At 41.3% G+C, this 27,973-nt stretch overlaps 2 protein-coding genes across 2 annotated transcripts in view; one reads left to right on the top strand and one right to left on the bottom strand.

The window, feature by feature from the left end:
• Positions 1-16,919, top strand: part of FXR1 (FMR1 autosomal homolog 1) — a 33,312-nt gene extending 16,393 nt beyond the window's left edge. The window contains exons 5-17 of the mRNA XM_084211915.1: positions 1,075-1,223; positions 1,662-1,755; positions 2,595-2,711; positions 2,812-2,982; positions 6,172-6,250; positions 7,400-7,509; positions 8,134-8,220; positions 8,937-9,144; positions 10,723-10,926; positions 11,592-11,792; positions 12,536-12,616; positions 14,955-15,046; positions 15,900-16,919. Of these exons, the coding sequence (XP_084068041.1) occupies positions 1,075-1,223; positions 1,662-1,755; positions 2,595-2,711; positions 2,812-2,982; positions 6,172-6,250; positions 7,400-7,509; positions 8,134-8,220; positions 8,937-9,144; positions 10,723-10,926; positions 11,592-11,792; positions 12,536-12,616; positions 14,955-15,046; positions 15,900-16,070 (1,764 nt within the window). The 3' untranslated portion in view covers positions 16,071-16,919. The remainder of the gene's footprint in view (positions 1-1,074; positions 1,224-1,661; positions 1,756-2,594; positions 2,712-2,811; positions 2,983-6,171; positions 6,251-7,399; positions 7,510-8,133; positions 8,221-8,936; positions 9,145-10,722; positions 10,927-11,591; positions 11,793-12,535; positions 12,617-14,954; positions 15,047-15,899) is intronic.
• Positions 16,920-18,161: 1,242 nt separating this feature from the next.
• On the bottom strand, positions 18,162-22,051 carry DNAJC19 (DnaJ heat shock protein family (Hsp40) member C19). The gene is made up of 6 exons (XM_084212239.1): positions 21,963-22,051; positions 21,581-21,632; positions 21,228-21,301; positions 20,820-20,899; positions 20,069-20,139; positions 18,162-18,842 (listed from the first exon to the last, which is right to left on the bottom strand). The coding sequence occupies exons 1-6, from the start codon at positions 21,963-21,965 to the stop codon at positions 18,772-18,774; spliced, it is 351 nt and encodes a 116-aa protein (XP_084068365.1). The 5' UTR covers positions 21,966-22,051; the 3' UTR covers positions 18,162-18,771.
• Positions 22,052-27,973: the final 5,922 nt, after the last annotated feature.

Genomic DNA, 27,973 nt, shown 5'->3' with positions numbered 1-27,973 from the left:
TCCCTGGAAAGAACCACACAGTTCATGTTGGCGTCTTTGTACAGTCTTTAACACGGTTCTATATTTAGATTTTTTTCTGTAGAGTTAATGTTAAATTCACAAGCAAGCCATGTGCCCAAGAATTAGTTGCTTTGTGATTGTTCTGATATCCAGAGTTAAGTTTTTAGAGCATGTAGTGATGGATCTCTTAAATTTAGTTGTAGTTTATTGTTAATTGTTCTTTATTATTACTTTAGGTAATAGCAATACATTGATACATTTCAACACAGCTTTATATAATTTGGATGATGCTTAAAATAAACTTAAAACTTGTAATTAGAAAAAAGTATGTCATTACAAGAGTGATTTCCTTTTTCTGGATATTAAGCAAATTGTGTTGAGACAAACAGATCCCACCTTGGAGGGAGGAAGAGGTGAATGTACTGCTCCACCCCTAAATTGGACGTAGATGGAAGGGAGGAGAGCAGAAGGCTGCATCCCTAGCACAGAGCCAGGCTGCAGGGATGCTGTGCACACAAGCTCCTTTCAACTTGCATCTGTTGGGTGGAAGCGTAGGAGTAGATTATTGGTAACTTAAATCTTCTTAGTTCTCTTGCCCTCCTAAATTTGGCAGCGTGTGTCAAAAAGCTGGAGTTTCTGTATTGATTTTGATATGCATGATTCCCAGGTAGTTTGCCCATTGAATCAGTGGATTCACCTTATTTGTTTTGGTGTTGCAGAGTAGATATTTCTGAAGGAGTGTTCTCTCTTTGATACATTTTAGAAGTAGAACTCCAGTAAACATTTTGGGTTTTGGAACTTGAACTGAACTAATGAAAATATTTGAGAGATGGGCATGAGAAAAATCAATCCAAGATGCTGTTGTGGGGGACTGAGACTATGCTGATAACAATGCCCTGACTTCAAGTGGGGGAGCACAGGGAATATATCCAGGCTCATTTGTGTAGAAATGTCTCGTTGTTTTAGGGTTTTTTTTATATATTCGTGTTTTGTGCTTCCTTGCTGGTGCTGGTAATGTTACTATGTCTTTGTTGTTCCTTACTGAAGTTCTTATTTTTAAAAAAACTCTCCCAGTTTTATGTCATTGAATACGCTGCTTGTGATGCCACTTACAATGAAATTGTCACTTACGAGCGACTGCGACCTGTGAATCAGAACAAAACTGTCAAAAAGAACACCTTCTTCAAGTGCACAGTGGATGTTCCTGAAGACCTGAGAGATGCGTGAGTAGCTCTGACAATTCAAGAAGTCTTTTACTTTATGGAAAGGGGAGAAGAGCCCACCTGGCTTCTGTTTTAGAGGCTGATTGACAGGTCCATGAAGAGCCTTAAGGGTGGGTAGGGCTGCACAAGCTCATTTAGAAACTGCTGACTGGGACCCCTGCTGAGCTATCAGGGTGGGGACAGAAAACAAGTTCTCAGGTGGGGACTTAAGTGCCTGTACAAGTGATTCACTTCACAGTGGGCCTGTTACTGGGGCTTTCCCCATAACCCTGGTGCCATAGAATCCACAGGGAAACTGGAACCATGTTGAGGAGAATGGAAACATTCCTGTTTCTGAACAGTCCTTGCCATAAACTACTGAATGTTGGGTCTGATCATCTTATTACGTGTTCAGTTTTGCTGCAGCTTGTTGAAATAACAATCATTTTGTCTCCTTAGGTGTGCTAATGAAAATGCACATAAAGATTTCAAGAAAGCTGTTGGAGCATGTAGAATTTTTTATCATGCTGAAACTGCTCAACTAATAATACTGGTAAGTAATTGCTTCTGTGTAAATGTTCTATGAATTCCCAGTATATTATTTACAGGAAATACGTAGCCAGCTGTGTGTGTATATGGAAAATGGTTTAACTTGTCAAGCTATGTAAATGGTGAGAGATTTAATATAAGTAGATGTATTTAATTTTTGGGGTTAAGGCCTCCAATGCATACAACCTAAATTTAGGAGCAGCTTTGAGTCTCATTGTTTGTATGACTTATGTCATTCTCAGCTGAGTTCTGTTTCATTGATTTTAGCGGGTGGCTCAGAGGTCAGTCATCTCCCTCCTCTCTGGAGCAAGAGCTTACCCCTTGTGCTGTATTACACTGTGCAGTTTGGCCCACAGCTGTGTTTCCCTGTGGAGAACTGCACCAGCTCAGTGTAGCCATTAAGGAATTGCTCATTTAGATGTCTCTGTGGTGGTTTTCTTACTATGTAGGGTTGTCCCAGCTTTAGGTTTTTTTCATAATTCCATTTACTCAGTATTATCCACTTCAACCTCACTCTGCAGGATTGTGTTGTCCTTAGCTCTCTTATTCACACACACAATGACAAGTATGTATATGGTAGAAAGATTTGTTTAGGCAACATCAAGGGGAAAGGGTTACTGTGTAATTCAGCAGCAATGTCTTTAATATAAAACATGTTGTGAGGGAGAACCAATAGTTGTTGGTGGTGATGAATTTCTCATGCTTTGTTTTGAGGAAGAACAGTGTTCATGTAACTTCTGGAAATTGAGATAATGTTTGACTTAGTTTCAGTAGGTTCCTGATTTATCCTTTGAATGTGTATTTGTTTACAAAGCCAAAGCTTAGGTTCCCTCTCTCCTGTAGTCTGCCAGTGAAGCAACAGTGAAGAGAGTGAACATCCTCAGTGACATGCACCTGCGCAGCATTCGCACCAAGCTCATGCTGATGTCGAGAAATGAGGAAGCTACAAAACACTTGGAGGTAAAGCCACAGCTTGTGGCTCTTGTTGCTTGAAACTGAGCTCAGAGCAGTGCGTTACAGTGAGTGCACGTGGATGAGCCTGCCTTTGTTTTCTCTTCAGTGCACAAAGCAGCTTGCTGCAGCATTTCATGAGGAGTTTGTAGTCAGAGAAGATTTAATGGGACTTGCTATAGGAACGCATGGCAGTAACATACAACAAGCCAGAAAGGTTCCAGGAGTTACAACCATTGAGCTTGAGGAGGATACCGGTACTTTCAGAATCTATGGAGAGGTAAGGGGGAACTTCATATGAATCCTTGGAGCATTTCACTATGTGTCTGCTTTTAGAGTGGCGAGAGCTGTACCCAGAATTAAGAACAGAAAACACCTCCTGAGTTTTTGTGTGAGTGTCGTTGTGTGTGTTGACACTGTGGCAGCTTCTACTGCATTTATTTGAATTACAAGCCTTTGTTGCAGTGGTGACCTCCATAAGTAGTGTTCCGTCCTAATCAATCAATTTTGCTGTATATCCTGGGTCATTCTGAGAGAGGTGTCATTTCCTGCTATTTTATTTTACTTGATCATGGGTTTGTTTGGGTTTCTTTTCTCCCTCAGACCCTTATTGGTTCTCCTCCTCCCCCCGTCCCGGCTTCATGTGTGTTTTACTGTGTGGTGTCTGCTTCTCTCACCTATCCAACTGTGTTAAAGCCTCTATCTATTGCTTCTAACTGTTACATTTTGGCAATTTAATGCTGGCATTGACAGAATAATTATTTGCTCCAAGTTGATTCCATTTGTGTGGCTCTTCTAAATCTCACAACTGCCTTGAAATGTAGTTGGTCCAACAACATTCAGGAAGCAGAAGGCTAGTGACAAAAATGCCACTGTCACCAGGGCTCTGTCAGAAAATATGTTGAGGGTTTTTATCCCTTGTCCCTAACTCTACAGGTGCAACTGAGTTTTTGATGTTAACAGTTCTGAAAATCTGTGGTTGTCTCCTGTTTCAGGAATCTGAGGTCTTGAATTCTGCTCCATCTATGTCAGGAGTAGCACCTGGTTGTGATCAAAGGTTCAGATGAAGTTGATCCTGTGGAGAGGAGGTCAAACTTCTGTACTTTGCAGTATCTCTGAAATTGTCCTTTTTTTGGAAACCTTAAATGCTTCCAGGGTATCAGGTTGGCAGCAGATCCTTCTTTCATCTACTACTGCCGGTAAATTGCATCTCAATTCCTGAGGAAGAATGGGACAAGTTTAAATGCAGTGGAATGTCCAGTGTATTCCAGTTTTGATCTCCTGTATGTGAATGATGTGATGCTGGAACTTGTGGAAAGGTTATGACTGTCACCAGCCTCTTACAGAGGGTCACAGCAATGATTATAAATACCAGATGCCCCCTAAATAAAAATGCCTTTAGTCACATCCAGCCTTGTCCTTCGTAGAAGTGATAAGTGCTTCTAAAAATGCCAGGCAGCTTAACTATTCCACTCGATAAGGTTTTCAGCATCTGGCTACACTTGCCTATTCTTTTTGCCTCTCTTCAACTGCAGTGGGCAACCAGCCAGGCCCTAATGGCTGAATGCACAGGCAGACAATTTCAGGCTGAGATGTGTGGGTGTAGTGAACCAGTGTTGTTGACATAGCAGTCATGGTCTGAAGGTTTCCCGTAGCTGATGTTTTGCATACAAATAAAAGTTCACTGCTCAGGGCCAGGCTCTGAGGGCAGAAATGTGAAGTTTTAAAGACTGTTGGAAACCTCTGTGGATAAAAGGAATCTAAACTGTATGGCATGCTGTTTATGCATTTATCTCTGTCTAGTCAAGGCCATTTTGGTTTCAAGACCCTTTTCCTGGTTGCCTGAACTTCTGATTGTGATGCCTGTAGAGATCACAGGTCCCTGAACTTGTTTGGACAGTGTAGCTTGGACTACTTATGGAAATTTGTGCTTCCCAGAGAGGGAGAGCTGTGTCAGAAATAGAAGAGTTCCTCTTAGACTTTCATTACTGTCAAAATGGAGTTGCAGTCAATTCTTGTGCAATTCTTAACGTTGGTAGGTATAATGCTGAATTTAGAAAAATATCCTGCATTTAATTTTTCTGTTACACTCTTTGATAGCATGGACATGTCTTGATTGTTTGGGCTGCTGTGCGAAGTAATGAGAACATCAGTGGTCATACAGGCTGTAAATCAGGGTTAACAAAGGTAGCTGCTAGTGACTGGAGTCCTGTGAGGTCTTTAATCCATGTTCTACTACAAGGAGCCGGGAATACCTTGTCTGAGTCAGCTTTATGTGCTGACTCATGTTGGGGTGTGACTGAGTTACACAGGTTGTACTCGTGTAAAAATCCTGAGTGCCCATGACAAGTGTAGAGAGGCTTATGGGTGCACTGGAGAGCTGCAGCTCTGGCAGTTGTATATTTTCTTGTCCTGACTCTGCTTCTGTAAATGCATTCACCGTTCCTTTGTCTTTTTTGGGGAAAGAATTGATAAACATACCTGAGGCAGGAACTCTTTGCAGAATTCATTGAGGATGAAGAATTGGCCGTTGTTTGTTAAGTTTGTATCATTTGAGCAGTTGCCCTGCAAATACAACATAACCTCTGCTCCTCACAGTGGCTTCCTGTTCATCTGTTTCTTGTGCTTGATCAATGCTTTCATTATCTTGAAATCCAGTTTGGCCATGTTTCTTTTGCCATCATTTTGACCTCTGCCAGAAGTTGAGGTTTATACATCATCTTCTAGGATTTGCCTGATTAATCAGGCACCTTCTAGGATTTGCCTGATTTGATTAAAAGGTGCAGGAGCTGGTGGTACTCTCATTTCATGTGTTGCCTAAAAAATGACAGATGAAAGGGCTGAGGCATTAGTGTAAAATGGAAATTGTGCTCTTAAGCTGTTGTTACTGACTAGCTGCTGATATTCTTTCCTTAATTCTACACTTCTGCTATTGCTAATTTGAAGCCTTGTTTCTTGTTTCAGCATCTCAATTAACTCTCAATTAAATGATTTTCATCATTTAATAATAAAGCTGCAAGAGAGCATTTACAGGAGTTCTCCCCAGTAACCAGAGCCGCTGTCTTATCTTGGAAAGCATTGTAGATAACTGTGGCCAGAAACCAGCATTCTGGAAAGAGAGTGCCCTGGTTGTTAAATCAGTTGTGGTGTTTGCTTAAAGCCCCATCCAACCTGGCCTTTGACCTCTTCCAGGGATGGGGGATCCATTTTGATATCTCAAAACATCTTGAAATAACATGAAAAAAAAGTTTTATTCATTACTGATGCTTGCTTTTCTACTGAATTTTGTCTCTGGGCATTTCACTCAATTATTCCTTTATTATTTAGCTCAAAACTAGATTAATTTTGTCTTTATTCTTTTCCTTTTGCAAATAAGTTTATTTGAAAGACTGGCAACTGTTGCTACAAGGTTTTGTTTTTAACATTCTGTATTCACAAATAAATTCCATTTTTTTAAATTTATTTCCAGACTGCTGATGCAGTAAAAAAGGCCAGAAGTTACTTGGAATTTGTGGAGGATTTTATTCAAGTTCCCAGAAATCTTGTTGGTATGTAATACTGCTAAAACTTGAGAAGTTGGGAAAAGGGAGCCTAATCATAACTTTGCAGAGAGGATTTAGGTGCCAGTACAATATTTGATTTCTCCATTTAAGTAGAAAGTGATTAATCTTTTAAAACTATATTTATCTGAATTATTATGAAATTGGATTTATTGTTGCTGCATAATACTTTGTCAGGATTTTAGCACTTAAACTGACTTGGTTACAGATTTGTACCACCTAATTTAATGGTGATATTTGAAGTTCAGATTCTAGTGAAAAAACACGCCCTACTAAATTGGCTTCTTAAAAGTGCTGAAGCCAAATTCCAAAGTTTAATCTGGGAATACTCAGCTGAGTTGCGAGAATGACAGGAGGCAGTTCTCTGTACTGCTCCCTCCTGGGTTGAGGTTTGTCACAGGTGGTGGTTGGATGCTGGTGAGCTCCTGTATCAATCAGCAGTGCTCATAGGTCTCAGCCTCAGTCTCAAAATTGACATTTTTCCATGTTGCAGCTTTATGAAGGTGTAGCATAGTCTGGTAGGTTCTGTACTGAAAACCACCTCAAGTGTGAGGTTAATTGTGTTCCACTTGAAGGCACAAACGCCTTCCCCTAGTCTGGTCTTCACAGGGAACTTTTTTCTTCTTCCCTCAATCTCCTTCCTTTATCCTGCTTTTTACTCAAGTCTGGCAGCTCCCTGCTCCCCATGCCCAGCTTGTGGGCAGTGTGGGCATGGAGGCAGTGTTAGGAGGTGTTGTACCTGATTGAACAGCTTGGATTATCCAGAGGAGAAGTTAAAACCCAGGCTTTAACCTGCTGTGGTTTGGGGCTTGGAGCCTGCATATTATAAATAATGTCGTTTAAATAATTAATGTGCAAACTCCCATAACTTAGACTTTTAAGGTTTTAGAACTTGACCAGAAACTCTTCTGCCATTTTACTCTTGGTTTGGTTCTATGGGAAGCCTGTGTGCAGTGGTGATCTTCATCACTGCTTGTCATTCTGCATATAGAGAGAGTTTAATTTTAAAAGTTTTTACCTATTTTTTCTGACATAGTGTGGGGTATTCTTTGGGGATTTTATGTATAAAATACCAATAAACCAATGCTAAAATACTTTGACCATGGGTGCAAAATTAACTATTCTTGCCCTCTGAAGGAAAAGTTATTGGAAAAAATGGAAAAGTGATTCAGGAGATCGTAGACAAGTCTGGAGTCGTCAGGGTGAGAATTGAAGGAGACAATGAAAATAAGCTGCCCCGTGAAGATGTAAGTACTTCATTCTTTCCTGCTGTGACTAGGTTTATTTTCAAACCCAGTTTTATTTCAAAACCTGTGGATATAGAGAGCCTTAGTTCTAAACTGGCATCTTGAATTACTTTATATACAATCTACTGCAAGGAAGGTTTTTGCTGCTGAAGTAAGAGATTGTGGTTTTTTTGCTCTTTCTCCTACATGTACTTGGGCTATGTAACTAATTTGGGATTGTTAGTGTTAAAAGTGTCCCAATAATTTAAAAAGATAAGAACAAAAGGGTTCTAAAGGTGCTTGGTTTTATAACATTGGTTTAATGAACCACCTTCTTGGTAAACTGTGGATGTTTCTATATGCCTGTCACCAGCATGTGTTGCATGAATATGAACATGGGATGGGAGGTTACATCAGCTCCAGAACAGGTTGTTGGGAAAGCTGGACAGTCTGAAGCCATTGCTGTCACCCGAGCCTGAGCTATTTCTAGATGTCTTTGCAACCAAAGGCTCAGTTGTTGTCTTTGTTTAGCTCACTTTGGTAATTTAAAACAGGTCTCTTTATATAATGTAAACAGAAATTATTTCAATGTTTTCATTGATAATGTTCTCCCTGTTAAAGAGCTTTGATGCTTTGTTCCTGTAGGGAATGGTACCATTTGTATTTGTTGGTACTAAAGAAAGCATTGGGAATGTTCAAGTTCTGTTGGAATATCACATCGCATATCTAAAGGTGAGTGTGTTTTGGGAGAGAGAATCTGTAGAGGAAACTTGGGTTGAATTACTTTTGAGCAACTTTGGTGGGATTTGCAGTTGTTAAGCTGTTCTCTGTATATCAGGATTTAAAGCTGGTGCCTTGAGCCCACCCTTGCCCATGGGTATCATGGGCGTGTTAACACCTTGTCATGGTTACTTAGTGCTCTTGGGGTTCAAAGAATCAGACTGTAAAGAGCAGGGCTTTAAGGGACATTTGGGAACACAAAATTTTTTGTCTGTGTTTGAGTTCTGCTGTTCTCAGGTTAATGCTCTCTTGGGGAAGGATGGAATTTCTAATAGAACACAGTAATACAATGTGGTATTAGAACAATTATCTATTTAGGTTGGGTTGCTTTGTGATGTAAACAGAGCTTATGAGTTGGAATTGTGTTCCCTCGTTGGTTTGCCTTTTTTTTTTTTCCCTAGATTTTACTGGAAAAATTTGCTGAACTGTAATTAAGAAAGGTGGTAATAGTCTTAAAGCCAAGTTTCATCCATAGTGGCGAAAGTTTTTAGATCTCTTGCAAAACTCAGAGAGAACTCATCTTGAATTTCATTATTTGTAGTCACCTCCCAGGTGGTGTTAATTCTCCTACAGGAATGATTATTTTCAATATGACTGGGTGGGGATGGTGTTTTGTGAGGGAAATTTGTCGACACTCTTTTCCATGGTGTTTGTTTCGTTGTACATAGGAGGTGGAACAACTAAGGCTGGAAAGGCTCCAGATCGATGAACAGCTGCGGCAGATTGGGATGGGCTTCAGGCCCTCCTCTACTCGAGTTCCTGAGAAGGAGAAGGGTTACACCACTGACGAGAGCACCCTCTCCTCTGTGCAAGGCTCCAGGTCCTACAGCGGCCGGGGCCGGGGCCGCAGGGGCCCCAATTACACCTCTGGTTACGGTGAGTGCCCTTGGGCGAAGCCTCAGGATGCCTTGGAACCCAGAACTGTCTCTGGGTTTCTTTGTGTTCAGTGTACTTGGGTGAAGATAGGGTTGGAAAGTCAGAATTGCTGTTTTATTTTGTTCATAGCTCAAAACACCTCGTTAGATTTGCAGTCTTGAAGTTAAGTTTAAAACTGAAGAAATTAACAAACTGAGCTCTGGAAACACCTTGTTCTGCTGTGCTAGTTACTTAGTAAGTGACATGACAAAAGCTGGGAAGAAAGTTAGAGATGCTTTTCAGGAGCACAAATTTTTAAAAAAAATCTGAAATGAGGATTAGCTGTTTTGATTGAGAAGGAGAAAAACTGCTTGTCTGTAATCATGGCCATCTTAGCAGCATATTTCTGAAAAGTGAAACAAAATAATGTAAAATGGAGACAGCACAAAATCCTGTGGGTTTTTTAATTTGGTCAGGAAGAAACTGTATTTCTATTAAGGTTAGGTATTCTGATGCATTTCTCAATTAAAAAGCACTGTTCAGTTCCTGACAGGTGTGCACATCCCCAGCTTGTCCAAATGGAGACACTGCATTTCCATAAAGACATGTTTCACAAAGAACGATGTTATTTGTTCAATATAGTAAATTACTCTGGATATCTGCATGTAGCTCATTTCTGTTAAAAAATCAGACATGTTTTGGGTTTTACAGTCTATCCCTGGCTATAGCTTCCTGGATCATACCAGGTGTTAGTTGTGTTGATTCTGATGATGATGTTTATAACTTCATTTTTATTATTTCCCAGTGAGCTGACTGAACTGTAAGGAAACTTGTTCACTTTCCTTATATATACACACTGTGATTTGGAAAACTTAAAGTATTTTTCTTCCTCCCAAAATGGCAAGAATCACATTTAATATGGGTCTAAAACTTTATATTCCAGGCAGGCTAGTAGCGGGATTTCCTGGATACCTAAAATGAAGAGTAGGTGATGGGTTTTCAGGTAGTAAAAATCTGGGTTGGTTTGGGTACTCGGAGGTGGCCGGGTGTTACAGATGCTGTTTGATATAAACACTGAAATTGTTCAAGCAGCAGTACAGCATCCAGAAGGGGTTGCTTAGCAACAGCCATCGGCTATAAGGTGGCAAAGTTGTCCTTGGGAATTTCAGAGAAGTTGCCTAGAAACTGCACCAAATGCCTGCAGTGTGTAGACAAAGAGAGGAAACACTGCTAAATCCTTGGTTTATCTGTGTACAGAAATTACAGATTTGGTGATCTTTCAGCCATTATTTCACATGTTAGTACAAACAAACTTAAAATGAGAATCTCACTTAAGTAACTTCTGATCTATATTTTATGTGTTCATATATTTTTATAGATGAGTGTATATATAAATACTAAAATATATCTATGATTGTATACCTGTGTGTGTATTCGTATTTTGATATATATATATATGTATGCATTATATTGTTTGTTAAAATAACATATATATATAACCAGCCATGCTGGCTTGGAATAGTTTTGTGAGGATATGAAACCTGAATATAATCCCCAAATTCATATTAATTTTCTATTTTCTTTTCCTTCTCATACAAGGTACAAACTCTGAGCTCTCTAATCCCTCTGAAACAGAATCTGAGAGAAAAGATGAACTTAGTGACTGGTCCTTGGCAGGAGAAGATGACAGGGAGAGCAGGCACCAACGCGACAACAGGCGACGTCCTGGGGGACGAGGACGTAGCGTGTCTGGAGGCCGTGGGCGCGGGGGACCTCGTGGTGGAAAGTCATCCATTAGCTCTGGTACTGTGTTCCAAATGGGTTTTGAGATTTTCTTCCTGGCATAACCTCATACCCTTTTAAAATACTCCATTCTTACATTATGATCTTAATACCTTGGGATTTCAATGCAGTTGTGTGGTAGCTGTATCATACATCACACAGTGTGTTTTAGGTTTTTGTTTATTTTCTGTTCACAGTGATCTTAATTTCCTTCCTTTACTGCTCACACATAATAATGTTATTATGTATGGTAAATCTTTGGCATGTTGCCTATGGCTGCCTTTTGAGGTAAGCTCATGTTTAGATAGAGAATGAAAGAAGAAATCATTGATTGGAAGTTAGGTTTTATCAAAAACTGTGCTAATATAACACTGTGTCAGAAGTACCACACAACCACAAAGTGTAAGATGTGTTTTGTGTACTTAGCAGTTTTGAGTAAAAGGTCTCTAAATGTCACCTTGGAAATCTCTGTGGCTAAGTAGTGCAAGTGCAGATTGGGCTGTTGTGGTGCCCCAAATTGCTACTGTTGGGTTAGAGTCAGAGGATCCAGTTTGAGATCAAATACTTCAGCTCTGTGTGTTACACCTTGCTTTAAGGTTGCTTTGTAGTTTGAAACTTCCAGACACAGCTGTAAGGCAGCCTGGAAATGGTTACACATCTCTACAGTATCTTATCTGTTTGTTTAGTGCTTAAAGACCCGGACAGCAACCCCTACAGCCTGCTGGATAACACGGAGTCAGACCAGACCGTGGACACGGATGCCAGCGAGTCCCACCACAGCAGCAACCGCCGCAGGAGGTCACGCCGGCGAAGGACTGATGAAGATGCTGTTCTTATGGATGGGATGACAGAGTCTGATACAGCTTCTGTTAATGAGAATGGTTTAGGTATGTAAATGGTTGGATGTAGTCCCAGAGCAAGCTAAGTAATAAATGTGTTGTCCCTGTAAGTGTAGTGAAGCCCTTGTTTGTTTTTGTAAGTGACAAATTGTTGTTCTGTTCAAGGTTGCTGTCTGATTAAAGAAAGACTCCCTCCGTGGCAGTGCCATGGAATCTTCTGTTTACTGAGCTCCACTAGCCTTTTCATGTGCCTTTTTTTGTAAAAACTGTTTGATGGAGACACCAAAGACTTGACTTGTTGTTTCCCATTGCACTGCTGCTTTGATAGAAACAGTACTGTCAGATCCACATTCTGTTTTGTCCTTGGTAACCTCAGTCTTGGTGTGGGAAAGCTCCTTAAGTAGCTGTTAATTTGTCTCTATCCAGCTTCTACTTAAGAACTTTCCTTCAGTAAATTCTCAATACTCACTGGGATGAGAATACAATTGTTGCTTAATGTAGAAAAAAAAATCTGGGTTATGTTGCTAAAATTTGACATATGGTTACTTAATAAATGAAATCTGAGGTCATTAAGCCCGTGCCTAAATGTTTTAATGAACCAAGAACAAAAAGTAAAATCTAGCTTTTGTGTTACTGTGTATGCTTTCAGTATAAAATTTTCTTTTAGCTTTTCTGTCTTACTTAGTCTCTGTCTTTAACAGAAGCCATTTTAATTGCCCCATGCTGAAACTGCTGAAGAATTTATTTATTTTATGATCAGAAATAGTTCATTATAAACTTTGCAATTGCAGATGATAGTGACAAAAAACCCCAGCGACGCAATCGTAGCCGCAGGCGTCGCTTCAGGGGTCAGGCAGAAGATAGACAGCCAGGTAATTCGAGTGGAGCTGTGGGTAATCTCAGGTCAAAAGCATGAGAGAATGTTGTGTCTGCTGTTTTACATAGAGCTGCATAATATCAAAAGGTTACTCAATAACTAATAAGACTACTAGATAAAGATGAAAGACATTTCTTCTACTAGGAAAACTTCTAAAATCTGTCTAATGAAACTAATTGATGTCTAACTTTTTGCTTGGACATACAAGTTACGCTTCTGATCCAGTTCTCACTGAAGTCAATGGCCAAAGGGCTGTTGAGTTCTGTGGTCCAGGATCACGACAAACATGAAGGTTCATGGTCTGCACTCACTGCATCTGTGCGCTTGCACTGACTGGGACACAACCTTTTCAGCACTGGCTGAGCAGCAGTGTTGGAGGGGCAGGATGTGGGTCCTGGCAGAGCTCAGTGAGGGAACTCAGGTGGGGTTTGCCAGCCCCACACCTGCATCCCACTGCTGCTCTCAGTCCTTGGCTGTTGGGAATAGTTTTAAGTCATCTGCAAATTGAGGGTGGGAAGGAGGAGGAATTTAAGTGAAATTGCATGTTTCCAATTTTTTTGTTGTTGTGGCTTGTTGCATTTCTTTTGTGTGTACTAACACTTGAAATGTTAAAGGTGAACTGGCTAATTATCAATACAATGCCATGTTTAGAAAATGCTTGTACATACACGGCACAGGGTAGTAACAGAAGGTCTTCTAGATTGACAGGTTCAAAATTTCACCCATATTTGTCTTCCTTGTATCCATGGTGCTCATGCAACATTTGATTAAGAAGAAAAAAGTTGTTCTGTTGTGCTAAAACTTGCGGGAAGGAAAAAATCAAACACCCCATCCTCCTAAAAAACCTCAAACCCACACATTTTTTCTCAACATTCCAGTTTTCATAGCAGTGATTTGTGAAGGGGCAGAAAAAGTGAAAAGTATTTCAGCTTTTACTTCCAAGAAACTTATCTCAGCCAGCAATGTAAAGGAATGTTAGTCGTTTCTAGAAAGCCATGGGGGTTCTTTTAAATCTTAAGTATTCTAAGAACATAAAATTTAGTTATCTTTGGTAAAATACTGTAATAATTTAAAGTCTTCATAAATACCTAGTAAGTGTGAGTGAAATTAATACAGAAGGAACTGTTCCCTTCTTCCCCCCTCCAGTGCCAACTACTGTATTTCAGTCCCTTAGCTGTATCTTTTAATTTACATTGCTGTATGTTATGGTGCCTTATTCATAGAGGAATATTAAGAATGCACTGTGTGCATGAAACATGCTTCCTGTTTACTAATATTAGAGGCGTTAGGTTCAAAACCTCATTTTAAAGAAAAAGTACATGTGCAGTACCTTTTGCCTTCACAGTTCAGGAAGGACCCAGTTGTAAGAAGTCCAGTTACTGTAACAGAAAATTCATCTGTTTTAGTTCCACTCTGATTTGGATTTCATGCACAGTCATTCCTAAATCCAGAAAAATAACTCACCTATTACACTAATTACAAATGACTGTGCAGTTCAATAGGTAATGCTTGCCAACCCTAATGTGCTGTAGCTTGTCAGGGATACAGGGGTGTATTTAAGGTTGCAGTACTCTGTATTCTAAGGGTAGAACTGAGTCTTGGTGTGGTTACAGGAGGGCAGGATCAGACAAAACCAGGCCACAGAATATGTGTTGAGGTGGTGAGGAAAGGTTGGAGAAGCCCTGGCTGTCCCCAGTGAGTGCAGCTGTACTGGCACAGACACAGCCGTGCTGCCCCTGGCTGAGCTGGCTCTGGCAGCACTGCCTGTGTCCACACACCCCACAGCAGCCACACCTGAGCCAGGGCACAGTGCTGGTGGCACTATTGGTACCTCAAGAAGGGCAAGTTCCCTCCTCAGTCACTTTGTGATGTACCAAAGATTTGATGCCACATCATCCTAAGTGATTCAAGGCTCTGACCCACCCCAGTTCTGGGCACTGTTTAAGTGTCTTCATTTCATTTGAGTGAAATTCTTCACTACTCAGCTAATAAAACCCCAGTGACACATACACAGTCTGTAGTTCAGAGTTGCAGCCAAATCTCTTCAAACTTAGTACAGAAAGCCCTTCTCCAATAAATTCTGCAATTGGACGGACCAAAATTGGTTTTATTAAGAGTCCACCTTCAGATCATTGTTACCACTGATTTTAGCGAAAATCATTTTTAACAACAGAAACAAATTGATCCTTGCTGTATGGTTGATAACCTGTAAGTGTGAAGGCCTTTTGTGAGATGTCTCCCAGTTAGAGCATAACTTGTGCAGAAAAGACATGAAGGTTCATGCTGAATTGACTGCTGATGTGAGCATCACTGTGATTTTTTTCCTTGAACAGTAACAGTAGCTGATTATATATCACGAGCTGAATCTCAAAGTAGACAGAGAAACCCTCCAAAGGAGACAGTAGCCAAAACCAAGAAAGAAACGGTAAGATTATTTTAATGTGCATTTCCTTTTTTCTCCTCCCTTGCAGCAGAACAGTAAAGGCATGAAGGCTTCAGTTAGCTCACTCTCATTTGACTACAAGTGCATTTGATTTCAAGAACAAATCATTAAAAGCAAAAAGGGCCCAGAGTAAACAGAAATTACAATGATTTGTTGTCTGTTGTTGCAGATTTTAAGGACCAAATTAAGTCTTACACATTTTTAAAATATTATATTTAGTAATGTTGCATATGTGAAAATTGCCCATGGTAAGTCTTGAGAACTATTGCTTAAAACACTTTAGGGATAGAGGATACTATGTGGCATTTTTAGTGACTTGTATGAACTATTTTAGAAGAAATTTTACAAAGATTGTATGGCTTTGATCCTTTTTCCTTAAAGGATCAGAGTGGCATTACATTATCCTGAAAAATAATCAGAACTGAATAAAGCAGAATTTCTTTACTTCTGAAGTGCCAATGTATTGCCACAAGTTATGTAAGAAAGATCCATTAGCAAAATGTCATCTTGCTATAGACTTCAAAAGGGGTGTAAAGCTCTCAGCTTTTCAGTAAACTCCTTCATGGGCTTAGACAAATAGAAATAAATAAGCATTCTGCATGTGTTGGGGTGTGCAGTGCTGGGGTTACGTTGGTGTGTTTTCCTCAAAGTGGCAGATACAGAAATATACCATAAACCACAAGGTAAGTGATCAGATGATTGAAGTGACAGGGTACAGGCAAAGACAGACAAGAGATGTTCCCTCTTGCAAAGCTGCTGTGTGAGCCAGAGGGAAACTGAGATTACACTCTGTATTGTTATGTTTTTAATACTCCCCTCTTCTTGTTTTTGCAAGGCAAAAGAAGCGATTGACGAGAACAGCCCTTCTGAAAAGGCAGTGAATGGTCCTGCCACCACCTCCGGGGATGAGCCTTCTAAACTACAGCACAGCCCTGATGATAAGAAAGTCACTGTTCAGGAGGATGGAAATAATCAGGAAGAAGCAGTGCTGAATGGTGTTTCATAAACTGAAGTTCCTAGTTTACAGTTCTTTTACATTACATTTAAAATAGTGCTTGTATAAGCTTGCCAAAGATAGAATATGGATCGCCAGTCTTGACACCGCACTTTCAGTTCCTCCATTTTGGAATACAGAAAGGGGAGGGATCCTGGAGAAATCATATGTTAAACATACTTTGACACCTACTGTGTTATAAATATATCATCAGATGTGCCTTGAGATAGTATATGTAACATTTAAATAAACAAAATTGCTGGCTATAGGAAATGTTATTTTGTTTTCAAAATACGGCAAAGATGTGAGGGGGATCCCTAACATAATACTCTTTATGAAAGCATTAGCTGCTTTTGTTACATTTTTAATAATATGCAACCACTTCTTCACCTGAGGAATACTAGAAAGAAATGCAGTCTAAAATATTTTGCACTGAAATGTAATTTCTCCATTAGTTTAGTCTGGAAACTGGTCTGTTTTAATACATGTTTTTTAAATGCTGTATGTAGAGGAAAAATCTGCAGACCACTGGAATGCATTTGTTAAATTCTCATAATCTGCAGGGATACTGGGTGACATTGGCAGTGACTGTTCTACATTGAGGCTTTGTTTGGTTTATTTATTAAACTGTACAGTATTTAAAAATCAAACATAGCTTTAGTTAACACTAAGCTGAATTAGTCATGTCCATTAAGACATAACCTGAACTACTGAAAAGATCAATTTCCAGAAAGTTTATTCTGTATAAACTACATATGTTAGTCCTTAGTAGAGTATTTTTATTTTTGTTTTTGGTTGTTTGATGTGCAATATGTTTTTTTTGTATGCTGGTAGTAAAAGAAAATAAACTTTGATCTTCCATCTGTTGACTGTTTCTATCAGAAATTTAAATTACTATTGACCTTAAGGTTTTCAAGCTGTTAACTAACAATGGAAACCTACTTGCGAGGCAGCTTGAACCTTGAACTCTTTTTTATAAGAGTTTCTAACATGCTGATCTTCCTTTTGTTAAGGCAGTGGTGTCAAACACCAGTTAACAAGTCTAAAACCAGACTCCTTACCTTGGAGAATTGCTTAACCTGACTAACATATATAGGCATTAATGCAGATGTCCTGTTTGATCAGTTAAAGCATGGCACACCCCCACATCTTACAGATAATGAGCCAGAGCAAGGAAGCACAAAACAGGTGTGGAAAAGCATCTGGGTAGCAAGGAGGTGTAAGAAGGCAGAGCAAAGGGCAGTGTTAAAGTTGTACTGACTGAAAAAAAAATGTCTTGCCTGAGTTCTTAACCAGCTGCTCTGCCTGACAGCTACAGCCAGGCTGTCCCAAGCAGAGACCTGTGTGTGCACTTTGTCAGAGGACTTCAGTGTTGGACACTCAGCAACAACATTCCCTCTGGGACAACACACCCAGTTAAAAGCTGTAAGTAGAGTGTGCACAAGTATCTCAGCTGATGAGGCAGGCACAGGAGTGGAGAAAATTACAAAAACAGTTATGTAATAAGTCAGTAGTGTTTGGCTGGGAAATACTTAAGTACAGGAACATTCTGCATATAGCTTGGCCTGCGCTGACTCCAGAGATCCAGCTGTCCTTAACCCTGCTTTAAATTCTGTAGCAGAGCAAAATTACTGCCTTTCTGGGGAGGTTGTAATGTTAAGGATTACTATGGTAATCCTTCCTGAACGGCCCAGAACTCATCCACAGCAATGCTATGGCACAGCACGCAGCACTCAGGATGAGATGCTTCCAGCAGCACTCCCAAGTCCAGGTTCTGGCAGTGGAAGCTTTCAGCCCACTGTGTGTTATGCCCAGGTAGGCATTAACTCCCACAGGTGCTGTGCAGTGTTTTGCTGTAGTGGCAGAAACACTGGGAAGATTCTTGGAGTATGACAGAGTTCCCTAGCCCCAGCTGAGATCCTCACAAGCTGCTGGGTGTGAAAAGCTCCACAAAGCAAAAATCCAGCTCAGGTATCAGCAACTGATGTAAAGAGTTCCTGTTTCCTGATCACCATAAATGCAAACCTCAGTGTGAGCTCTGCCTTTGTAGTGTGCAATAATGTATAAAATTACAGGACTTCTATTACAAATATGGAATTTATTAACTGCTATTAAAACCTGTCAAAACTAAAAGGTACTAAAAAAAATCTGGGGTGTTCCAGATCCATCAGTAACACTTAACCAATCCTGTTTTTCGCAAGGCAAGGACAAGGGAGTACATTGTTTCCTGTACTTTATTTCTCCAGGGAGAGACATAACCACACATCTCTCCCAGTTCCTCCTGTCCAATAAATCCTCTTGGTTTTTCCACCCCCTTCCCAAACAGGTTCAGCGTGCTAATTTTAGCAGATGGAAGAGCAGCAGCGTGAACTTTAAGCAGGGCCAGTTCAACAGAAATTAGGTGACAGCACATGAGTCTACCTGTGCCTGGTAACACAGACTGGCCACACTGAGTTACTGCTCTCAAGCACTGACAATATCTGAGTGGCAGATTTTGCTGTTAATAAAGAACAGCTATGAAAAAAATCTTTAAGCTTCACTCCCTCACGTATTTCCAAAAAAAGTGACCAAGTGGGGAGTACCTCCCTGGATTTGTATTTCCAGCTTCATTTATATCAAGTCAAAGACTGACATTAGAACTTTTCTTAAGCCATTTATCAAAAATAATCATTTGCAGGGACAAACCCTCTGAATGAGTGATTTTCTTTCTCATTCATTTTTTAGCTTGGTCTTCTAGTAGATCCTTAGCTTCATTGATTTTGGCTGCTACATATGGAGATCCACCTAGAAGAAAAAGAACCTCAAATTAGATTTAAAAAACCCAACATCTGTCTCCTGTGTTGATAATAATGCCACAGGATACAGGAAGAAAGAGTGTGGTCTTTCTGCCAGTTGTAGAACAAACTGGATACGACTGAAAGCACCTGAGTTCAGTGTCAGACCACTCACTCCTCTTAGGCTGCTCTTATTTTCCTGGAGTGTTTTTTCCCCTCCAGTTTTATCAGTCATAAATGAATTGGTCACCATTGACTTAGCACTGTCGTGAGTACAGAGACATGGAACTAACAGGTCTGCAGATAAACCTGCCCAGCTAAAGTGCTGCTGTACCAAGGGACCAGTTCCGTTTTCAAACAAGGCAAAAAATTGCTCAGGGAAACTGAGACAGAATCCACAGTGAAATACTGTAAAGCCATGAGGGACAATGACTGTGTTGGTAGCACGTATACCATTAATTGCACTATAATGTGTTACTTGAAGATTAATGTGTTCAGGTCATGTACAACACCAAATGCTATTTTTAGCTCCTGCATATGTTCAGTAGGGTTAATTTTTGAGGTAACTTTCAGTTGATAATACCTATGAAAGGCATATCCCCATGGATTATTTTGGTCCATAGAAGTAAGGAATTCAACAGTCACTTTAAAGGAAGCAATTTTACCTTTCCAGCAATGATTAAGAAGTTAAATGTCAAACACCAACACATGATTCTGACTCACTGAGCAGAATTTAGAATAGGTATAAATGCCCTGAGTTACTAACTTTAAGCATAACTAGATTCTGAGCCTTCAGAGTACCACTAACAGGAATATTTCATAATTTAATATCTCCAGCAGCTGTGGAAGACTCAGCGTTTACCTTTTATGGGGAACTCCTGAGTCACATGGACTCAAACTTTGAAGTGGTATATAAAACACACAAGGTTACTCCGGGTTTTCATCTAAACTTAAGGCAATTTTAAGTCTCATTTTAACAAACAATATTCTACTGTGGTATTCATGGAAGATAGAGCAGCTAACAAACTGACCTGCTGAAACCTATGTGCTTCCCTTTAGAACATCCACACACAAAAACATGCTCTAGACCACGTGGATTAAAGCACCCTAAGATTTGTTTTCACTCAGTTTTCTGTTTTTTAGTAATTGATGGTTATGACTGACTTCCTCCCTACACAACTATTCATCTGTGTTAAAAACATGTATTAACTCATCAGAGTGGCTTAATTTCCTTACCTTTATCTGGATGATTCAGAAGCATGATCCGTCTATGAGCCTCTCTAATTTTATTTCTGTTGGCTGTAGGGCTTTGAAAGAGAGAGAAAAACTGACTTAAGGGATCCTCATGAAATTCCCCAGATCATCAAAAGGAGTCTGAGAACAAGTGAGCACTCTGTCTTACCCATAAATTCTCTAGCTAACATGTATATTTATCTTTTCCTACTACTGATATGTAGTGTGTAAATCCTGGAGAGGCTTTCCAGGGCTTTTCCAAAGCACTGTTTGCTGACAAAGACATGCTACAGCAGTCTAATGGAGTGGGGGTCATCCACACAGTTAAAAAGAAACAGAACTACGTTGTAACATTATTTTTTTTTAAACTTTTTAAAGGCTGTAAGATAAAAAAAATTTGCTAGATTTATTAAGGTGAAAAAGCCTCCAGAACCCCAAAAAAATTCACAGTTGAAAGCTGTTATTTGATAGATTTGTGTATTTGGCCTGAAGTACTTTGGCAGGGATTGCCACCATAGTTAGATCTACAATGTTCCAGAAGTGATGAATGCATTCCAGATCCAAGAACTTGGGTCTGCAGCACTTTCACACTGCATCCATCTGGAACTCCTCAGCGCTGACAGGAACCACAAGGGAACATCAGAATTGTGTTCCTCACACCAAGTGAACCCCAAGGCTCCCTGAAATGGCTTATTTGGACCACAAGTGGCTTTGGAATGCTGTTCACCTTTCACTTCTGATCAATTTCCTTTACCTCACTCCTAGTATTAAAGCTGCTTCTCGTTTAGTCATTTTGGGTTCAAATCCACCTCTGTAATAACCACCACTGAAGGCCTGAAAGAGAAAACTTATTAGTTTACAACACACTAATTTCTAAGTATCAATTAAAACAACTCATTATTGCTTTAGTAGCTGCTGAGCTTTTAGTCTGTAAAAATGGCAAAACTTCACTTGTAATAGGAAATTCAGTTGAAGTAGAGCCTCATTATTTACATAATTACTTAACCTTTCCCAAATAAGTTCTCCATTAGCCAGTCACCACCAGAATTGCTGCAATTAATTGTTGTTACTGACAAAACACAGGAGAAAATACAACAATGCTATACAGAGACAACAGTCTGTAGTTATTACACCAAGTAAAGTTTTAAATAAAAAAACTTACAGGTTTTGGTAGGTTGTGAAGGGCTTGTTTTACCTGTGGCTCCATTTGCTTCAAAGCTTTTACTGCATAGCGACCTTAAAAAGACCAGCGTCAACTGAGGTTAAATATAGCTCCATGAACAAACATTTACCAATTCAGTGCAACCGGTAACTTGTGGATTACAATGTGGAATAAACATTTTTGGGACATGAAATAGTAAGAACTTTAATCTTTTGTTTCATTACAGCCATTGATACAGGCTCTCCCAAAAGAGCAGCTATTAAACCACCTTGCGATCAGCCCTGAGGGCCGGCTCAGTACCCCGGGCTGTGCGGTACAGCCGGGAGCTCAGTGCCCGCCCGTCCCCTACACACCTGCGAATCCGGCTGCCGCTATGGCCAGGCCGACCGCCACCATCGTGCTGGCCTGCATGGGAACGAACACACACAGCGTTTGTTTACCGGAGGGCAGGGCAGGACCCCCGGCAGCGCGCACGGCGGGGCGGACACGCCGCCACCAGCCCGACACGGCACGGCGGGCCGGGCGCGCCCAGCTGGGGGCACGGCGAGGGCAGCGGGGCGGGGACCCCCGAGCTGCGGGGGACGAGGGGATCCCGGCCCGGCGGCGCCGCGCTCACCGCGGGGGCTGCGGGGCCGAGAGCGGAGCCAGCGGCCTCTGCGGGGCCATCGCTTCGCGGCCAAGGCGAAGCCGGGCCCTCGGGAGCCGCCGGGCCGGGCACGGCCACCCCTCACTCACCATGTCCGCCCCGAGCGCGGCTCGGCTCGGTCCGGCCCGGCCCGCACAGACCGCCCGCCGCAAACCGCGGCCGCTGCCGTAAAGCGAGGGGCGGGAACGGCGCCGGGAACCGCCCCGGGAGCGGGCGGGGCCTGAGGGAACGGGGCGGGGACAGGGCCTGAGGGGCGGGGACAGGGCCTGAGGGGCGGGGACAGGGCCTGAGGGGCGGGGACAGGGACAGAGGATGGGGACCGGGACAGAGGATAGGACTGGGTGGGGACAGGGGCTGCTCAAAGCTCAGAGCCACAGCGTTGTAAAAGTGATAGTACTGAAAGTACTGAAAGTACTGATAGTACTGAAAGTAATGAAATCAAGCGATTTCGAGCCTGACCTCGAGGCTTCTCACATGCCAGATTCTCTTTTTTGCTTTTTCTTGAGCCAGAAATAGTTTTTCAGTCCCTCCTGATGTGAATATGTCCAGTTCTGAGCTCCTCGGTACAAGAAAGACAAGGAGCTGCTGGAGAGGGTCCAGCGGAGGCACAAAGGTGGTTTGGGGTCCGGAGCATCTCTTGTGAGGAGAGACTGCAGGACTGGGCCTGGTTAGTCTGGAGGGGACTGACGGGGGATCTCATAAATTCATATAAATGTCTCCAAGAGGATGGTGCCAGGCTCTTTTTGGTGTTTCCCAGCAATAGGGCAAGGAGCAATGGCCATAAGGTAAAACACAAGGAGTTTCACCTCAACATGAGGAAAAGCTGGCACACGCTGCGGGTGGCAGAGCGCTGGCACAGCTGCCCTGGGAGGTCACAGCTCTCCCTCTCACCTGGACGCGCTCCCGTACCACCTGCTCCAGGTGACCCTGCCTTGTTAGGGGGTCGGGCTGGATCATCTCCAGAGGTGCCCTCCAACCTTGACAACGCTGTGATTCTCCCATTTTCCCCATGTTTTACAGCAGGGATGTGCTCCCATGTCTGACCGCCCCGTGTTCCTGTTCCTCCCCGCTGCTGTGCTGCCCGGCCTAGCCAGCATGGCTCCGCACGGGCAGGCCCGGGCTGCGATCGCTGAGGATTGCTGCGGACCGAGCGGCGATCGCAGGCATGGCACTCGTGTTAGAACCTTATCAATAATACAATGTCGTCTGCTAATAGCATGGTGTCACACGTGGAGCAGCAGTCCGTGTGTCCATGTGTCTGTCCGTGGCTCTGGTTTTGTTACAAATGATTGACTCCCCAGCCAAATTAAAAAAATTTGACAAAGATTTATTATATTAATTACAAATTGTCGAAAAATCCTCCACAGCCAAGACAGCGTCAACTCTGGAATTTGGCACTGGGTGAACCTGGATCTGACTGACAGGGTGCCAGTGTTTCCCTGGAGGTTCACCCCGACCGTCTCATACAGCCCGCTTATATCCCCTATATTCTCCCCGAGGCCTGAATAACACAGGATGTCCCTTGTGTTTCTTTATATGTAGAGTTTGAACATAGGGATGCAAAAGTCAGTCCTGGTGCTTCTACAACCTTCTAGGTCCTTCCTGGATGTTCTTTTCGCATGGATAACCAAGTCCATACAGATGCAAAAGGTGAGCCTCGATGTGGGACAACTGATGCAATCTGCTCCTGGCTAGATCTCTTGAACAGTCGAGGAAGACGACGTTCATGGCCCGGGAAGGCTTCATTCTTAGGCTAAAGACTTGATATTATCTTTAGGGTGTTTCGGGAACTGATTGAATAGAAATGGGACTATGCTCCCGGCTGGAGTGGTCGAGGGCATGTGGTGGATTAATGTAATATTTTATACATACACATATTTACTTACAGCATGAATTAACCATACATATATAACAGTTTGAAGGTGCAGTTTTGAAAACTGAGTAACTCGGCAGGGAGTCCATGCCAGCCGCTAGCCGTGAGGTCCTGCTGCAAGCGTCAGAGCTCAAGCTCAGAGTCCTGCTGTCTGCCTGACCCTTAGTGAAAGCTTTTCTGCCATCCCCTGTGCCTGTAAAATTGTCACTGACCTCGGGGACTCCCAGAGGACCCAGTGGCCAAAGCCAGCTGCCTTTTGGCTGCTTAAGGTCTAGGATTCACAAGCCCTCAGTAAAGCAGTTTGGTGTCACAGCTGACCATTGGCTAAGAAACTTGTAATTTTGCTGGCTCTTGCAATGGAAGGCAGAATTTTCCTTCCTTGGTGTTTATTTTTCTGTGAGTAATGAGTTCGCTTTGAACGTGTCCTAATTTTACTTTGTGCTTGAATTGTTTTTCTCACTAAAACTTCAAGTGCCTGATTTTATATCTCCTAAGGTAATGTTTGCAGGTGCCTCCTGCCTCTTTCCTTCCCTGTCATTCTAGTAACACTACAAGGAAATAACCTGCTTTAAAAGGGATAGAAAAAAGGTTTTGGTTAAGGTACTTGTACTGTTGTACAAGTGTTTCCTGAGGTGGAAGTAAAAGGAAACTTTTATATTTGAAAAATTGTTTTAATCCATTCATGGCAGAGCACTAGGCCCCTCACAGCTTGTAAGACATATTCAAATATGGAAAGGGGAGCCAGCAAGTAGAAAACAACTAGATGATTTACTGAGGAAAAAAATGTTCCTTCAGTAAAAGTAAAGGTTTACAGGTCTAATATATAGAAGAGGGTTTGGTTTTAAGATGGTTTCTTTGCCCCTTTTCTAACAAAAGAGGCCATTCAAAAAACCTAAAACCACCAGAATGAAAAAGAAGGGTAGTGAGTTTACTAGGGTATGACTAGTATTTAATTTTTCATATCATCTGAACAAATAAGGTCTTTGCATGAGGTTTAATTCTTCCATCTTGAAAGAACCTGCTCGATCCAAATCTTGGTGATCTTCAGGAGAAAATTATCTGAAAGGGAATTTTATTTTATTTCCTTTCTCTCTCTCCCCAGTCCCTGTTTAGAGGAACTGGTAGCTCTGCTAGTAAAGGGGCTTTTGCAAATTTATACTTAGATGTTCTTTCTGTAGTGAAATTTCTCATTTTTAGAGGGAAAGGATAAATGTAATGAAATGTGCAAACTGGGCTGGCAATGGGGTTGATAATGTACCTTATTCTCCTGTAAAAGCCCTTTGAAGAAAATCCAGAAAGGGAGATCTCGGGATCTTAAGCAAGCCTGTGCTTACTTAAGAGATTTCATCTTTATTAAGGAGAAAGGAAAATTAGTGGGAAGAGCTGGCAAGAGTGGAGGTGGGATGGAGGAATTTGCATTATTGGTACATGTAATATACCAGCAACTGGACAAGACTGAGCCTAGGGGTGGAATAATTTGAGTTTTATTATTAGGTGAAACAATACAAGGCATCAAGATGAAATGCCATAATTCCTTTAAAGCATGCTGTATATATTTTTACACTTAGACAACTCAAGCTTTGTTTCTTCCCTCAGCTGTGCCTCCCTCTCTGAGCTAAAGGAGAACTAGATGTGTCCCAGCTTGGACATCATGGAGAGTGAAATCAAAGTTCTGTTTGCTTTGCCTGGTGAGTTCACTTTACAGCACTTTATTCCTCTGCATCTTCTGTCGCTCAGCCTTGTGGTGGAGTAGGGAAGGTCATTCCCAGGGGAAAATTAATAAGTTCTAATGGGCTCAAGTGAAACAGGTGCACTACAGTTCTTATCCACTCTGAAGAATGTCTGTATTTGAAATCAGGAGGGAGGCAGAATTATTCAGTGTTTGAGAAATACACTCTCAGTTGGAGTATACAGCCTTTTATTTTTCCTAAACTGTTCCCTTTCTATTAGCCAGAGAAACCCTGAGGCTTTTGCAGTTTCTTCTGTCAAGTGTTTTACTGTACTGCTTTCTTCAGGTTTCCACTCTGGGGTTAAAATGCCTCATGATAGAAGATTGGTATTGGAAGTTTTATCTTGTAGGATGATCCAAAGCAGCTGGTACATGATATATAAAGAAACTTTACTGTTTAACAGACTCTTTCTGCAGAAATCTGGCTATACTTCCTCTTAGCTGTGTCTTCCACAAACTGAACAGAAGGTGAAATAGATAGCTGTGCTCTCAGAAGGTTTGTGGTGTAGCTGTCAAATGTCTTCAAGGCTGTTAAACATTTGTTTAAATCAAAATCCCAGTTCTGTGTTGGCAAATGCACAACTGGCCAAAGCTTACACTGCTTGTTCCTGTATGTGCAGTGACTGGACTACCAAGCTGTTAAAGGCTTGCAGAACTTCTACTTGGGGCACCAATTTTTGACACATTTTTTTTTAAGTATTTTAAGATACTTATAATAAAAATTTAATTTAGATATAAGATCTTGGGGATTTTTTTTCCCTGTGAAATTTGTTCCTGTTTTTTCCCCCTATTTCACCTTTGGCTAGGTCAGTCTGCCATTTATAATTTTCATATCTCTTTTCTTTTTCATTTCATTCACCCCTTTTCAAATTCTGCTCTCTTTTTGTGTGCCCAGCATCTGTATCAAAGTACCATGCCACAATCTCTTACCTGTGGCTAAATGACCTTGGTATATGTAGCATCACTCTGTCATTACACTGGTAATCATAACTATTAGAGCATAGTGTGGATGACACTAATTATAAAGTGAGATTCTCTCACTTGGTAAGAATGGTTGTGGATTTTCTAATCAAACAAAGCAAGCTTTCAGTGTACTTTGACAGCAGGTGTGAAGTATGTGTGACTGGCAGGTAGCATATCCATGTTCATGGTACTCACATGAGAACTGAGTGACACAAGAGAATCTGACTTACAGGGGCATTATTTGACTCCCTAGCTGAGTTATAAAACAGGTAAGATTGCTGGAAAGTGGTGGAGGGGCAAGGTTTGTCATTGTGAGTAAATCAGTCACAGAACTCCCTGAAGCTGAGCTAAGGAATACAGAATCTAGATGTGAATATGTTTTCTTGCAAGAACTTTTAAAAGTCAAGTTTAATACTTACCTTTTTTACCTGTATTGTTTGGGTTTTGCTTCTTGTTGAAGGCCCAGTGAGGACCATGAGAGAGCTTGAGATTAACAGGGAGTCTTTCTAATGACTACAACACTGAAATTGTGCATAACAAGTGGTCTGGAAAATTGCAGTTCCTGCTGGAGTGACACTGAGCTGGCACAGGGCACTGACATGCAGCCCCTCTAGTTTCAGTGGCTTTTACCAGGGACCTGTTTGTGAAACAAAAAGCCAAAAAAGTTTTGGATTTACCTAGATTTGGCTTCTGTTGCACCCTGAAGTGTTCCTTCAGGTCATGACTGTGGCATCCCTTCTGGGAATCCCCCAGCTTCCATCTGAGGCAGGCAAATGCACTTTAAACATTTGCAGCTACAGCAGAGGCACCTTTGTCCTTCCTTTTGCACCTCTAAACCAGTGTTTGCTTCCCTCACACTATGAAAGGCAAGGACACTAAAAAGCCTAGGTATAGTATTGGCATAAATTGTAGGAATGTTATAGAGTGAGTTTGTAAGTTCTGGTTTTCCTTCTCTTTAGGAAAATGGGATGGAGGAAGAGGGCACAGGTCTCACTGATGTTAATGCATGTCCTACAGTTTGGGTCCTCCAGCTTTCCAAATCTGTCCACTCTGAAAACCTTTTTGATTTGTACACAACTCCTAGTTTGCTGTTAATGCATCTCTCTTTGATGCATTAACAAACTGTGAAATGTGCAGAATGTGCACTGTTGTTGCCCCCACAGAAAAAAGAAACCTCAAAAAACTTCCATGACTTGCTCCTTTGAATTTCTCGAGCAATTTGATGGATTTTCCTGCTAATGATGCCATTTGTTTGCTTGGAGATGTGTTCTTGTTCAGTCTGTATTGTTAAACTCATGGAACACATGCCTTAAATCTCCATATGCATCAATGTACTTGTGTGGAAAGTGCATTGGCAAGTGTGAACAACTTAAACACATTGTCAATTAATTTGCAGTGTCCTTTGCTCTAAGTCTGGGCTTAAATTTACAATACTGTTTTTCCTGTCAATCTTAGTTCTGCTTCTTAATTCAGAGATCTTTTCATTGTATATATAAATTGCTTATTTATAATAAATTTACTTTTTCATGCACAAA

The sequence above is a fragment of the Fringilla coelebs genome, assembly GCF_963513975.1.
Source record: "Fringilla coelebs genome assembly, chromosome: 10".
In the NCBI taxonomy this organism is placed as follows: Eukaryota; Metazoa; Chordata; class Aves; order Passeriformes; family Fringillidae; genus Fringilla; species Fringilla coelebs.
Note: the sequence above shows the minus strand (reverse complement) of the source record. Positions and strands in the feature narration are given on the sequence as shown.

What these genes read in the sequence shown, in the direction of transcription:
- DNAJC19 (XM_084212239.1), bottom strand. An exon ending in AGCGGCAGCCGGATTCGCAG is followed by an intron (nt 21,302 to 21,580) that starts GTGTGTAGGGGA and finishes GGTCTTTTTAAG; the next exon opens with GTCGCTATGCAGTAAAAGCT. An exon ending in GCTTTAATACTAGGAGTGAG is followed by an intron (nt 20,140 to 20,819) that starts GTAAAGGAAATT and finishes TCTCTTTCAAAG; the next exon opens with CCCTACAGCCAACAGAAATA.